General features: G+C 41.4%; 1 protein-coding gene across 10 annotated transcripts in view; it reads left to right on the top strand.

Moving 5' to 3' along the window:
• TBCE (tubulin folding cofactor E) overlaps positions 1–13520 on the top strand; it is an 89043-nt gene that overhangs the window by 40221 nt on the left and 35302 nt on the right. For 8 of the 10 annotated variants that reach the window (XM_086382831.1, XM_086382836.1, XM_086382832.1 and 5 more), the window contains exon 3: positions 11191–11275. The exons of the other annotated variants lie outside the window; for them this stretch is intronic. In XM_086382831.1, the coding sequence (XP_086238957.1) occupies positions 11191–11275 (85 nt within the window). The remainder of the gene's footprint in view (positions 1–11190; positions 11276–13520) is intronic. 10 annotated transcript variants of the gene reach the window in all.

The following is a 13520-nucleotide window of genomic DNA, read 5'->3' as shown; positions in this document are numbered from 1 at the left end:
TTAGAAAGCATCACTACGAACAAAGCTAGTGGAGGTGATGGAATTCCAGTTGAGCTATTCCAAATCCTAAAAGATGATGCTGTGAAAGTGCTGCACTCAATATGCCAGCAAATTTGGAAAACTGGAAAACTCAGCAGTGGCCACAGGACTGGAAAAGGTCAGTCTTCATTCCAATCCCAAAGAAAGGCAATGCCAAAGAATGCTCAAACTACTGCACAATTGCACTCATCTCACACGCTAGTAAAGTAATGCTCAAAATTCTCCAAGCCAGGCTTCAGCAATACGTGAACCGTGAACTTTCTGATGTTCAAGCTGGTTTTAGACAAGGCAGAGGAACCAGAGATCAAATTGCCAACATCTGCTGGATCATGGAAAAAGCAAGAGAGTTCCAGAAAAGCATCTATTTCTGCTTTATTGACTATGCCTTTGACAAAGCCTTTGACTGTGTGGATCACAATAAACTGTGGACAATTCTTAAAGAGATGGGAATACCAGACCACCTGACCTGCCTCTTGAGAAATCTGTATGCAGGTCAGGAAGCAACAGTTAGAAGTGGACATGGAACAACAGACTGGTTCCAAATAGGAAAAGGAGTTCATTAAGGCTGTATATTGTCATCCTGCTTATTTAACTTCTATGCAGAGTACATCATGAGAAACGCTGGACTGGAAGAAGCACAAGCTGGAATCAAGATTGCCGGGAGAAATATCAATAGCCTCAGATATGCAGATGACACCACCCTTATGGCAGAAAGTGAAGAGGAGCTAAAAAGCCTCTTGATGAAAGTAAAAGTGGAGAGTGAAAAACTTGGCTAAAAGCTCAACATTCAGAAAACGAAGATCATGGCATCCAGTCCCATCACTTCATGGGAAATAGATGGGAAAACAGTGGAAACAGTGTCAGACTTTATTTTTATGGGCTCCAGAATCACTGCAGATGGTGACTGCAGCCATGAAATTAAAAGACGCTTACTCCTTGGAAGGAAAGTTATGACCAACCTAGATAGCATATTCAAAAGCAGAGACATTACTTTGCCAACAAAGGTCCGTCTAGTCAAGGCTATGGTTTTTCCTGTGGTCATGTATGGATGTGGGAGTTGGACTGTGAAGAAGGCTGAGCGCCGAAAAATTGATGCTTTTGAACTGTGGTGTTGGAGAAGACTCTTGAGAGTCCCTTGGACTGCAAGGAGATCCAACCAATCCATTCTGAAGGAGATGAGCCCTGGATTTCTTTGGAAGGAATGATGCTAAAGCTGAAACTCCAGTACTTTGGCCACCTCATGTGAAGAGTTGACTCATTGGAAAAGACTCTGATGCTGGGAGGGATTGGGGGCAGGAGGAGAAGGGGACAACAGAGAATGAGATGGCTGGATGGCATCACTGACTAGATGGATGTGAGTCTCAGTGAACTCCAGGAGTTGGTGATGGACAGGGAGGCCTGGCGTGCTGCGATTCATGGGGTCGCAAAGAGTCGGACACGACTGAGCAACTAATCTGATCTGATCTGATCTGATATCCTTGGTTTTGGTATCAGAGTGATGGTGGCCTCATAGAATGACTTTGGGAGTGTTCCTTCCCCTGCAATTTTTTGAAAGAATTTCAGAAGGATACATGTTAACTCTTGTCTAAATGTTTGCCAAAATTCATCTGTGAAGCCATCTGGTCCTGGACTTTTTGTTTGTTGGGAGTTTTTTAAATTCATGGTTTCAATTTCAGTAGTTGTGATTGATCTGTTCCTGTCTCCTATATCTTCGTGGTTGAGTTTTCGGAGATTGTTTTTTTCTTTTTTTAAAAATTTGTTAATTTATTTGGCTGCACTGGGTCTTCATTGCTGCCTCTGGGTTTTCTCTGCTTGCAGAGAGCGAGAGCTGTTCTTCACTGTGGTGCATGAGCTTCTCCTTGCAGTGGCTTCTCTCATCGTGGAACACAGGCATGTGGGTTTTAGTAGTTGGGCACATGGGCTCAGTACTTGTGGTTTGTTGGCTCAGTAGTTGTGGTGTATGGGCTTAGTTGTTCCACAGCATGTGAGATCTTCCCTGACCAGGGAGTGATCCCATGTCCCCTGCATTGGCAGATGGATTCTTAACCTCTAGACCACCACAGACGGAGAAGGCAATGGCACCCCACTCCAGTACTCTTGCCTGGAAAATCCCATGGATGGAGGAGCCTGATGGGCTGCAGTCCATGGGGTTGCTGAGAGTCGGACACGACTAAAGCGACTTAGCAGCAGCAGCAGCAGACCACCAGAGAAGCCCTAGGTACTTTTTGGTTTCTTTGACATCTTCAGTGATCCATTGGTTGTTAAGTCACATGTTGTTTAGCCTTCATATTTTTGTGTTTTTTACAGATTTTGTAATTCTTCCTTGTAATTGAAGATTAGATTAGAATCTACAGGCAATGTGGTCAGAAAAGATACTTGATATTATTTCAGTTTTGTTAAATTTACCAAGGCTCACTTTGTTACCCAACATATGATTTATCCTAGTGAATAATCCATGTGCACTTGAAAAAAATGTGCATTCTGCTGCTTTAGGATGGAATGCTCTGTAAATACCAGTTGAGTTCATCTGTTCTAATGTGTCACTTAAGGCCTCTGTTTCCTCGTTGATTTTATGTCTTAATGATCTGTCAGTTGATGTAAGTGGCATGCTAAAATCACCCACTACTATTGTGTTGCTGTCAGTTTCTCCTTTTATGTCTGTTAACGTTTGTTTTCTACATTGAGGTGCTTCTATGCTGTGTTCATCTATATTTACAATTGCTATGTCTTCTTGGGTTGACTTCTTGATCATTTTGTAGTGTGTTTCTTTGACTCTTGTAGCAGTCTTTGTTTTATTTTTATTTTTATTTTTTGTAGCAGTCTTTGTTTTAAAGACCTGTTTTTCTGATAATATTGCTACTCCAACTTTCTTTTGAATTTCATTTGCATGGAATACCTTCTTCCATCCCCTCCCTTTCAGACTCTTTGCATCTCTAATCTGAAGTGGGTCTCTTGTAGACAGCATACATATGGGTCTTGTTTTTATATCCATTCATCCAGTCTATGTCTTCTGGTTGGAGTAGTTAATCTATTTACATTTAAGGTAATTACCAATATGTATGTTCTTCCCATTTTGCTCATTGTTTTGGATGTGCTTTTGTAGGTCTTTTTTCTTTTTTTTTCTATTATGATTTTATGACTGTCTTTAGTGTTGAGGTTGAATTCCTTTTTCTTTTTTTGCTGTGTGTGTTTATATATGTGTGCATGCATGCTCAGTCATGTCTGACTCTGTATGACCCTATGGACTGTAATCTGCAAGGCTTCTCTGTCCATGGGATTTTCCAGGCAAGAATCCTAGAGTAGGTTGCCATCTCCTCCTCCAGGGGATCTTCCTGAACTAGGGATCAAACCCAATTCTCCCGCGTCTCCTGCACTGCAGACAGATTCTTTACCACTGAGCCATCAGAGAAGCCCATGTATATATGTACACATATATGTTTATATGTACACGTATACATACTTTATGTATATATATAAATGTACTATATATTTATAGTGCATTTCTGGTTTGCAGTTACCAGGAGGTTTTGATACAGTAGTTAGAGGTCTTTTAATCTACTGTTTGTGTCATCAAAATTTTACACTAGCTTTTTTCTTGATTAATGTTAGATATGAGTTTCTTAGTAGCCCGAATGGAGAGTTCCAAAGAATAGCCAGAAGAGATAAGAAAGCCTTCCTCAGTGATCATTGCAAAGAAATAGAGGAAAACAATAGAATAGGAAAGATTAGAGATCTCTTCAAGAAAATTAGAGATAACAAGGGAACATTTCATGCAGAGATGGGCACAATATAGGACAGAAATGGTATGGACCTAACAGAAGCAGAAGATATTAAGAAGAGGTGGCAAGAATACACAGAAGAACTACACAAAAAAGATCTTCATGACCCAGATAACCATGATGGTGTGATCACTGACCTAGAGCCAGACATCCTGGAATGCAAAGTCAAGTGGATCTTAGGAAGCATCACTACAAACAAAGCTAGTGGAGGTGATGGAATTCCAGTTGAGCTATTTCAAATCCTAAAAGATGATGCTGTGAAAGTGCTGCACTCAATATGCCACCAAATTTGGAAGACTCAGCAGTGGCCACAGGACTGGAAAAGGTCAGTTTTCATTCCAATCCCAAAGAAAGGCAATGCCAAAGAATGCTCAAACTACTGCACAGTTGTACTCATTTAACAAGCTAGCAAAGTAATGCTCAAAATTCTCCAAGCGAGGCTTCAACAGTACATGAACCAAGAACTTCCAGATATTCAATTGGATTTAGAAAAAGCAGAGGAACCAGAGATCAAATTGCCAACATCCATTGGGTCATCAAAAAAGCAAGAGTGTTCCAAAAAAACATCTTCTGCTTTGTTGACTATGCCAACACCTTTGACTGTGTGGATCACAACAAACTGGAAAATTCCTCAAGATATGGGAATACCAGACCACCTGACCTGCCTCTTGAGAAACCTGTATGCAGGTCAGGAAGCAACAGTTAGAACTGGACATGAAACAACAGACTGGTTCCAAATAAGAAAAGAAGTACATCAAGGCTATATATTGTCACCCTGCTTGTTTAACTTCTATGCAGAGTACATCATGAGAAATGCCAGGCTGGAATCAAGATTGCTGGGAGAAATATCAATAACCTCAGATATGCAGATGACACCACTGTTCTAGCAGAAAGTGAAGAGGAACTAAAGAGCCTTCTGATGAAAGTGAAAGAGGAGAGTGAAAAAGCTTAAAACTCAACATTCAAAAAACAAAGATCATGGCATCCGGTCCCATCACTTCATGGCAAATAGATGGGGAAACTGGAAACAGTGACAGATTTTATTTTGGGGGGCTGCAGCCATGAAATTAAAAGACGCTTACTCCTTGGAAGGAAAGTTATAACCAACCTAGACAGCATATTGAAAAGCAGAGACATTACTTTGCCCACAAAGGTCCGTCTAGTCAAGGCTATGGTTTTTCTAGTAGTCACGTATGGATGTGAGAGTTGGACTGTGAAGAAGGCTGAGTGCCGAAGAACTGATGCTTTTGAACTGTGGTGTTGGAGAAGACTCTTGAGAGTCCCTTGGACTGCAAGGAGATCCAACATGTCCATCCTAAAGGAGATCAGTCCTGGGTGTTCATTGGAAGGACTGATGCTGAAGCTGAAACTCCAATACTTTGGCCACCTGATGCAAGGAACTGACTACTTGGAATAGACCCTGATGCTGGGAAAGATTGAAGGCAGGAGGAGAAGGGGATGACAGAGGATGAGATGGTTGGATGGCATCACTGACTCGATGGACATGTGTTTTAGCAAGCTCCAGAAGTTGGTGATGGACAGGGAAGCCTGGCGTGCTGCAGTGCAATGGATTGCAAAGAGTCAGACACTACTGAGTGACTGAACTGACTGACTGATTATTGTTGTTATTACAATGAATTAGGAAAAAGTACTTTTTAAAATGTTCTTAGAACACTTAATTTTCATCTGTAGGAAAGTAATAATATGTTGGTTTTTGTTAGAGCGTAGTACTTTGCAGTCATCGGTGTGATGAATATAAAAATCTGTAATTACTGGCCCGCAGTGACAGAAAATGTGCTCTTTGTTTGAGTAAACTATTACCCTTATCAGCCATGTGTTGTAGGACTAGTAACAGATAAATAGAATACCTGTTGTTCAGTTTATTGTAAGTGACTTCAGTTTGGAATCTCTGTCGTTTCACTCTAGAAAGAAGTCTAGCCAAAGTAACATGTCTAGCAAGGGGAGTCTAATGCAGCGTACCTGGGATCTTGTTAGAAATATGAATTCTCAGTTTGGACATGAAGAGATTCTAATTCACTATTTCAGAGTTAAGTTCCAGGACTCATCACTTAAAACGTGCTCCCTAGATGATTCTGATGTCCCATTTTGAGATTAAGTTTTTATTCCTTTGGTTGCACCAGGAAGCCACCAGAAAGCAAAATAAAACCATCTGAGCCCTTACAAAACCAAGCTTTCTATCCTGGACTTCGGCTGAGGCTTGAATTAAGAAATAGCCACTTCTGAAACACCAGTGGATATGTTATAAAGATGCTATGAAGTGTGATGTGTTCTTCATTATCTTAATGCCCTTTATACAAACAAACACTCTGTGACAAATTATTGTTAGCTCAGGGAATGGGAAAAAACGGAGATGGTTTTCCTACTGAACAAGAGGATTGCATCTTTTTCTTTTTGCTGCAAGGAAACTCAAAAGCTACTTGACTACTACTATTTCAATTATTCTCTCCTATCCTCTTTTAATGCTTCTTATCCACCCTCCTTCAGCTTTTTTTTGTTGTGTTGTTGTTAGCGATTTTTGATCTTTCAGTATCCAGTTTTCTTTCTTCTGAATAAAAAAAAATATTATAGAATTATAGTTGATTTGCAATGTTGTCTTAATTTTCTGCTCTACAGAAAAGTGATTCAGTTTTACATATACATATTCTTTCTTTTTTTCTATTACGGCTTAATCATCACAGGACATTGGACATGGTTCCCCATTCTATACAGTAAGACCTTGTTGTTTATCCATCTTACATATGATAGTTTGCAACTGCTAATCCCAAACTCCCAATCCTTCCCTACATGCCACCCCCACACCTGGCAACCGCAAGTCTGTTCTCTTCATCTGGGAGTTTTCGTTCTTTAGATATGTTCATTTGTATCATATTGTAGCTTCCACATGTAAGTGATGTCATATGGTATTTGTCTTTCTCTGATTTACTTTGCTTAGTATGATAATCTCTAGATTCATCCGTGTTGCTGCAGATGGCATTATTTCATTCTTTGTAATGGCTGAGTAATATTTCATTGTGTACATATACCATCTCTTTATCCATCCATCTGTTGATGGACATTTAGGTTGCTTCTGTGTCTTGGCTATTGTAAATAGTGCTGCTGTGAACATAGGGGTCATGTATTTTTGAATTAAGAGTTTTTTTAATTCTTTAATTCTTGTCTGGATACGTGTCTAGGACTGGGATTGCTGGGTCATATATTAGCTCTATTTTTAATTTTTTGAGGAACACCCATATTGTTTTCCATAGTAGCTGCACCAATTTACACTCCCACCAGCAGTGTCGGAGGGTTCCTCTTTCCCCACACCTTCTCCAGTATTTGTTATTTGTAGACTTTTTAATGGTTGTCATTCTGACTGGTGTGAAATGGTACCTCATTGTAGTTTTGATTTGCATTTCTCTAATAATTAGCAACAATGTGCATCTTTTTATGTGCCTATAGCCCATCTGTTACGTCTTCTTTTCTCCAGGCTTATAAGTTTCTCTGGAGAAGCAGGATGAAGTTCAAGTTCTTTACCATGTTGCAGCCTCTCTTGACACAGTTGGGTGCAATCTCTTCTTTAGTCAGTTTCTGTTGGCTGTTGTTTTTCTTGGTTTCCAGTCATAGACTCTTGTCTTTTTCCGTGCTTAGTTGTTTTTCTTTGAGTGCCAGATATTGGTTGTAAAGAGTTGTAATTTGAGCTTTGCAGTGGTGGTGTCTTCTTCCAGAGAGGACTGAAGTGAACTCTGGCAGATGCAGAAGGTCCACAACAATCACATCTGGGAATGTGATTGTTTGAAGTTAACCTTCAGTTGCTACAGGGGTTAGTCTATTTAGGTTGGTTCCTTCTTGCTCTTAGGTTGAAAGCATTTCAAGCCCCAGAACAAAACCTAGAGAGTTTCTTGCAACCTCCACCTTCCTTGGGAGACTCTGATTTTCATTATTTATCTCTTACTCCCTCAAAAGTGAAAGTGAAAGTCACACAGTCATGTCCGACTCTTTGCGATCATGGGCTATAGCCTGCCTGGCTCCTCTGTCCATGGAATTCTCCAGGCAAGAATACTGGAGTGGGTTGTCATTTCCTTCTCTAGGGAATCTTTCCAACCCAGGGATCAAACCCAGGTCTCCTGTACTGCAGGCAGATTCTTTACAGCTGAGCCACTAGGGAGCCTTAGTCCCTCAAAAACTCTATCTAAAGCTGAACAAAGCTTTGTTCAGCTTTTTAGCTTTTCAACCTTTTCTGCCAGAATCAGCAGATGCCCAGGGGAAAAAAGTTGCTCTAAGGCTTCGCTTAACTCTGGGTTTCCCTCTTCTCTCAGATTTTGGCCTTATAATTCTTCAGTGCCTTTTTAGCTCTCTGGTGGTTTAAAAGATATATATATATATGTGTGTGTGTGTGTATTTTAAATTGTGTTAAGTTTTACATAACTGAACTTAACATTTTAGTCACCTTTAATTGTATAGTCCAGTGATTTTAAGTAGAATAATGTTGTACAGTCATCACCACCATTCATCTCCAGAACCTTCTTCATTTTACAGAAGTGAAACCCTGTAGCCATTAAGCAGTAATTTCCTGTTCTACCCTCCCCTCAGCTCCTGGCAAACACCATTCCACTTTCTGTTTCTATGAATTTGAGTAGTCTAGGCATCTCATATAGGTGGCCCCAGACTTCATCTCTGCTGTGACTGAACCACACACACAGTTGGGTTTCCAGGGCAGAGGCCCGGGACACCCCACTGAACCTGGAGTGCCGAGTCCTGCCTCTCTCCCTCCCCCGCCCCACATTCAGCCGCCTTTGTTTGGGGAGAGGCGCTAGGGTGTGGGGTGAGGTCCTATCTGGGTGGCCGAGGATGCCTTCCCCATCATGGCCCAGGAAACGGAGCCAGAAGTTCTCAGACCCCTCACTCCCCATTGCCTGGGGGGTTGTGGAAGTGGAAACACCCCAAGTTAGAAGTCCTGACAGATTCCATGGTTTGGGCAGGAGCTCTGGGTTGGAGGTTGCAGGGGTCCCAGGAAGAGACTGGGGACCCGTCCCACTGACCACCCTGATTCTACGCCATGTCCCCTCTTCTCTGTGTATGACCTCGAGACTTGGTCGACTGGCTCCCTTTCCACGGCTGTCGTCTGTTCTGGGTTGAACTGAGTTGAATGTGGGACCTCACTGCAAAAGAAACCTTGTTAAAATTCCTCCCACACGTTCTAGGGTTTTTTCTACTTGGACCTAACGTTGGTCTCAATTTTGCCCTAATGTGCTCAGCTGTAAACACACGTTTTCAAGGTTTTCAGTATGACCCCTTTAACTTCAGCGGGAGTCAGAATACCTTATGAATCAGAATACTCAGTGTTCCCCCTGCCCCCACAAGTCCATAGCAGGGGCATTGGGGTTTATTTTAATTGTAGGACATGATTTCTGTATTTGAGTTAATTTTTATCAGCCCCAGTTATGATGCCTCGTCATCAGTATTGGGTATGAACCTATTATTTAGAAACTTGGGTTTTTTTCTGAAGACAGTTCTTTCCTATGCTCTAGTTTCATGATGTGGTTTTAGCAGAGTTAATCAGAAATGACTCGATTTATACAATTTTATTCAGCTTCAAATTGGTTTGTGCTAGACAAGCCAATCCCAATGTCCTGCCACCCCACCCCCGGACAGTTGCTCGCGCACAGCAGCCACAGCTGGTGCTGAGACCTTGTGGACTCCTTTGTCAGTGCGCAGCTCCCTAGGGAGAGTGCCTCAGGCGTGGCAGCTTCAGGCACGCTTGCCCTTGGTGGCAGGCAGGTGCCAGGTGGACCTGGGTCTAAAGTGCCAGGTGATGGGGGGGCCAGGTGGTGAGTGCATGGACTTTGGGGTGAAGGACTGAACATTTCTCTCCTAAGAAAACCCGGGTGATTCTAGTGATGAAGAACCTGCCTGCCGGTGCAGGAGGTGTAAGAGATGTGAATTCAGTCCTTGGGTCCAGAAGATCCCCTGAAGGAGGAAATGGCAACCCACTCCAGTATTCTTGCTTGGAGCATCCCATGGACAGAGGAGCCTGTTGGGCTGCAGTCCATGGAGTTGCAAAGAATCAGACATGACTGAAATGACGTAGCATGAATGTATTGTTTGTTTTTGTGTGTCTGGCTTAGTTCACTTAGCACAAAGTCCTTAGGGTTCATCCATGTTGTAGAATGTGTCAGAATTTCATTCCTTTTTAAGACTGAATATTCCATTGTGTGGACAGACCACATTTTGTTTAGTAATTGATCTGTCATTGGACACTTTGTTTATCCATTCGTCCGTTCACTTTTGGCTATTTTGAATAATGCTGCTGTGAACACAAGTCTACTAATACCTATTTGAGTTCCTGCTGTCAGTTCTTTGGGTGTTTGCCCAGAAGTAGAATTGCTAGATCAGGTGATAATCCCGTGTGTAGCTTGCCCAGGAACCACTGCACTGTTTTCCACAGTTAGCTACACCATTTTACATTCCCACTAGCAATGCATAAAATTAACAATTTCTCCATATCCCTGCCAACACTTATTTTCTCTTTTGTTTTGTTGACACAAGCCATTCTAATTGGTGTAAAGTGATTTTTAAAAATTGTGTATCTAGATTTTCTAGTTCTCCACAGGAGGGTAGATCCAGAAGTGAAACTCTGTGTCTCACAGACTTTGGCACCTAGCCCAGTTCCGTGTGTGTGTGTGCTAAGTCGCTTCAGTCATGTCCAGTTCTTTGCGGTGCCTTGGACTATAACCTACCAGGCTCCTCTGTCCATGGGATAGTGGGTGCTTAATAAATACAGGGAGAAGAGAGAAGGGAGGGTAAGAGAATGCTCTGAAAACTAATGTGGTTTGCAAATATAAGATACGAGTTATACATGGCATAGTATGGTGGGTAAGTATTGGCTTCTGCAATTAGAATGACCTGAAGATGTGTGACTTTAGGTGTTATTTTACCTATATTGAAGAAAAATACTAATTATATATATATATAATTTTACTTTATGAACAGCATATTGCTAGGCTAGGACTCAAAAAAGTGTGTATTTGTTCAGGAACTGTTAAAAAGAAGATAGTGATAACATCTTGTTTGTAAAGATGAAATGTCTGTTTTAAGGATAACATGAAATAAAGCAAAGTTTTTGGTACATAAGTGCTCAGTAGCTATAGTTATTTTCTGCAGTTGTATTTTTTTGTTGATTTTTTTGAACCAAACTTACTGTTGCCTTTGCTGATTAAGTCCTGAGTCCAAGGTTACTTTTTTTTCCTAAAGACTTCTTTCTTCCCCAGTGGTGTCTCTGTGATATGGTTTCTGTTGCAAACTGTATTTGGTTGCAGAGAAATGGAGCCTGACCTTGTTCTAATTTCTCATTTGGGTTTTCTTGTTCTGCCAGGACTCTGGTTAGGAGTAGAATGGGACAATCCTGAGCGGGGAAAGCACGATGGAAGCCACGAAGGGACTGTGTATTTTAAATGCAGGTAATTTTCCATTTTGAACTGGCCTGGTTATCTTTGTTTATTTTTAAAATGTTCGTGTGTTATTTGGTTGCGTCGGCTCTTGGCTGCAGCTCCTGGGATCTTCATTTGGGCACTCCTGCTGCCCTCCAGTTGCAGCACACAGGCTTATTTGCCCCCTGGCATGTGGGATCTGAGTTCCCCGGCCAGAGATTGAACCCAAGTTCCCTGAATTGGAAGAGGTTCTTGCCTGAACCCCAGGGAAGTCCCTGACATGGTTATGTAGGAGAATATTTAATAGTTGAATAAAGGGGAATGGAGAAGAGGCATTTGACTCTTGGGGTGGTTATAATGTAGAATTTAGTGTATTCTAAAAAGCCCATACTATTTGTAGAATTTTTTCCTTGTTTTTATTATCTTTTTAATTTGTTATGCTTTTTATTTATTTATTTTTGGCTGTGCTGAGGGCGGGCTTTCTCTAACTGCGGCAGGTGGGAGCTATGCTCTAGTTGCAGCGTGCAGACTTCTCATTGCAGTGGTTTCTCTTGCAGTGGAGCAGGGGTTCTAGGGCGTGTGTGCCTCAGTGGGTGCAGCTCTCGGGAGCTTAGTTGCCCCGAAGCACGTGGCATCTTCTTGGACCAGGGATTGAATCCGTGTCCCCCGCATGGCAGGAGGATTCTTAACTGCTCGACCACCAGAGGAGTCCTTTTCCCTTGTTTTTAAAACTCTCAGTCTTAACTTTAAAAGTGGGATTGCTTTCTTTGTCTTTTTCTGTGTATTTTTGTTTTGTGACGGGTTTTTTTTTTTTTTTTGAATGGATATAAACACTTCTTACTGGTTCATTAACAAGATAGCCAATAAGAACCAGGTAATTAAACAAACTATAGAACCTCCAAATAGTGGAATGCTAGGCCACTATTTTAAAAAGCTCTTGTCATGAAAAGAATTATACATTATAGTGCTACTGATATTTTTACCTGTTTGATTTCAGAGAAACTATGTGAAGCTCTGAAAAGGATGGTGGGGAATTTCAGGCAGTCTTTCAAATTTTTACTGGTGTTTATTTTCCGTAAGTTTCAATTTCTTGCAAGAATCTTTTAATATTAAGCTTCGTTGCTGTTCAGTTGCTAAGTTTGGTACAACTCTTTGCAGCACCATGGACTGCAGTATGCCAGGCTTCCCTGTCCTTCACTATCCCCTAGAATTTGCTCAAATTCATGTCCATCGAGTCAGTGATGCTATCTAACCATCTCATCCTCTGTCCCTCCCTTCTCCTTTTGTCTGCAATCTTTTCCAGTGAGTCAGCTCTTCACATCAGCTGACTGTTGGCCAAACTGTTTCAGCATCCATTGAATGTTTAGGATTGACTGGTTTGATCTTGCAGTCTAAGGGACTCTCATGAGGCATCTCCATCACCACAGTTTGAACACATCAATTCTTCTGCACTCTGCCTTCTTTATGGTCCAATTCTTACATCTGTACATGACTCCTGGAAAAAACCATAGCTTTGATTAGATGGATCTTTGTCAGCAAAGTGATGTCTCTGCTTTTTTATACTCTGGCTTTGTCATAGTTTTCCTTCCAAGGAGCAAGCATCTTTTAATTTCATGGCTGCAGTCACTGTCTGCAGTGATTTTGGAGCCCGAGAAAATAAAATCCATCACTGCTTCCACTTTTTATCCTTCTATTTGCCATGGAGTGATGGGATTGGATGCTATGATCTTAGTTTTTTGAATGTTGAGTTTTCAGCCAGCTTCTTCACTCTCTTTCACCTTTGTCAAGAGGCTCTTTAGTTCCTATTCACTTTCTGCCATTGGAGTGGTATCATCTGCATATCTGAGGTTGTTGATATTCCTCCCAGCAGTCTTGATTCCAGCTTGTGATTCATCCAGCCCAGCATTTCACATGATGTACTTTGAATATAAGTTAAATAAGCAGAGTTACAACATACAGCCTTGTTGTACTCCTTTCCCAATTTTGAACCAGTCCGTTGTTCCATGTCTGATTCTAACTGTTGCCTCGTGACCTGCACACAGGTTTCTCAGGAGGCAGGTAAAATGATCTGGTATTTTCATCTCTTTAAGATTTTTCCATAGTTTGTTGTGATCCATATAGTTAAAAGCTTTAGTGTAGTCAAGGAAGCAATAGACGTTTTGTTTTTCTGGGATTGTTTTTTTGGGATTCCCTTTCTTTCTCTCTAATCAGTGTTGGAATTTTAATCTCTAGTTTCTCTGCCTTTTCTAAACCCAGCTTGTACATCTGGAAGTTC

Source organism: Bos grunniens, chromosome 28 (genome assembly GCF_055505025.1).
Source record: "Bos grunniens cultivar Pamir isolate PY7600 chromosome 28, Bosgru_T2T1.0, whole genome shotgun sequence".
Classification (NCBI taxonomy): domain Eukaryota; kingdom Metazoa; phylum Chordata; class Mammalia; order Artiodactyla; family Bovidae; genus Bos; species Bos grunniens.
Note: the sequence above shows the minus strand (reverse complement) of the source record. Positions and strands in the feature narration are given on the sequence as shown.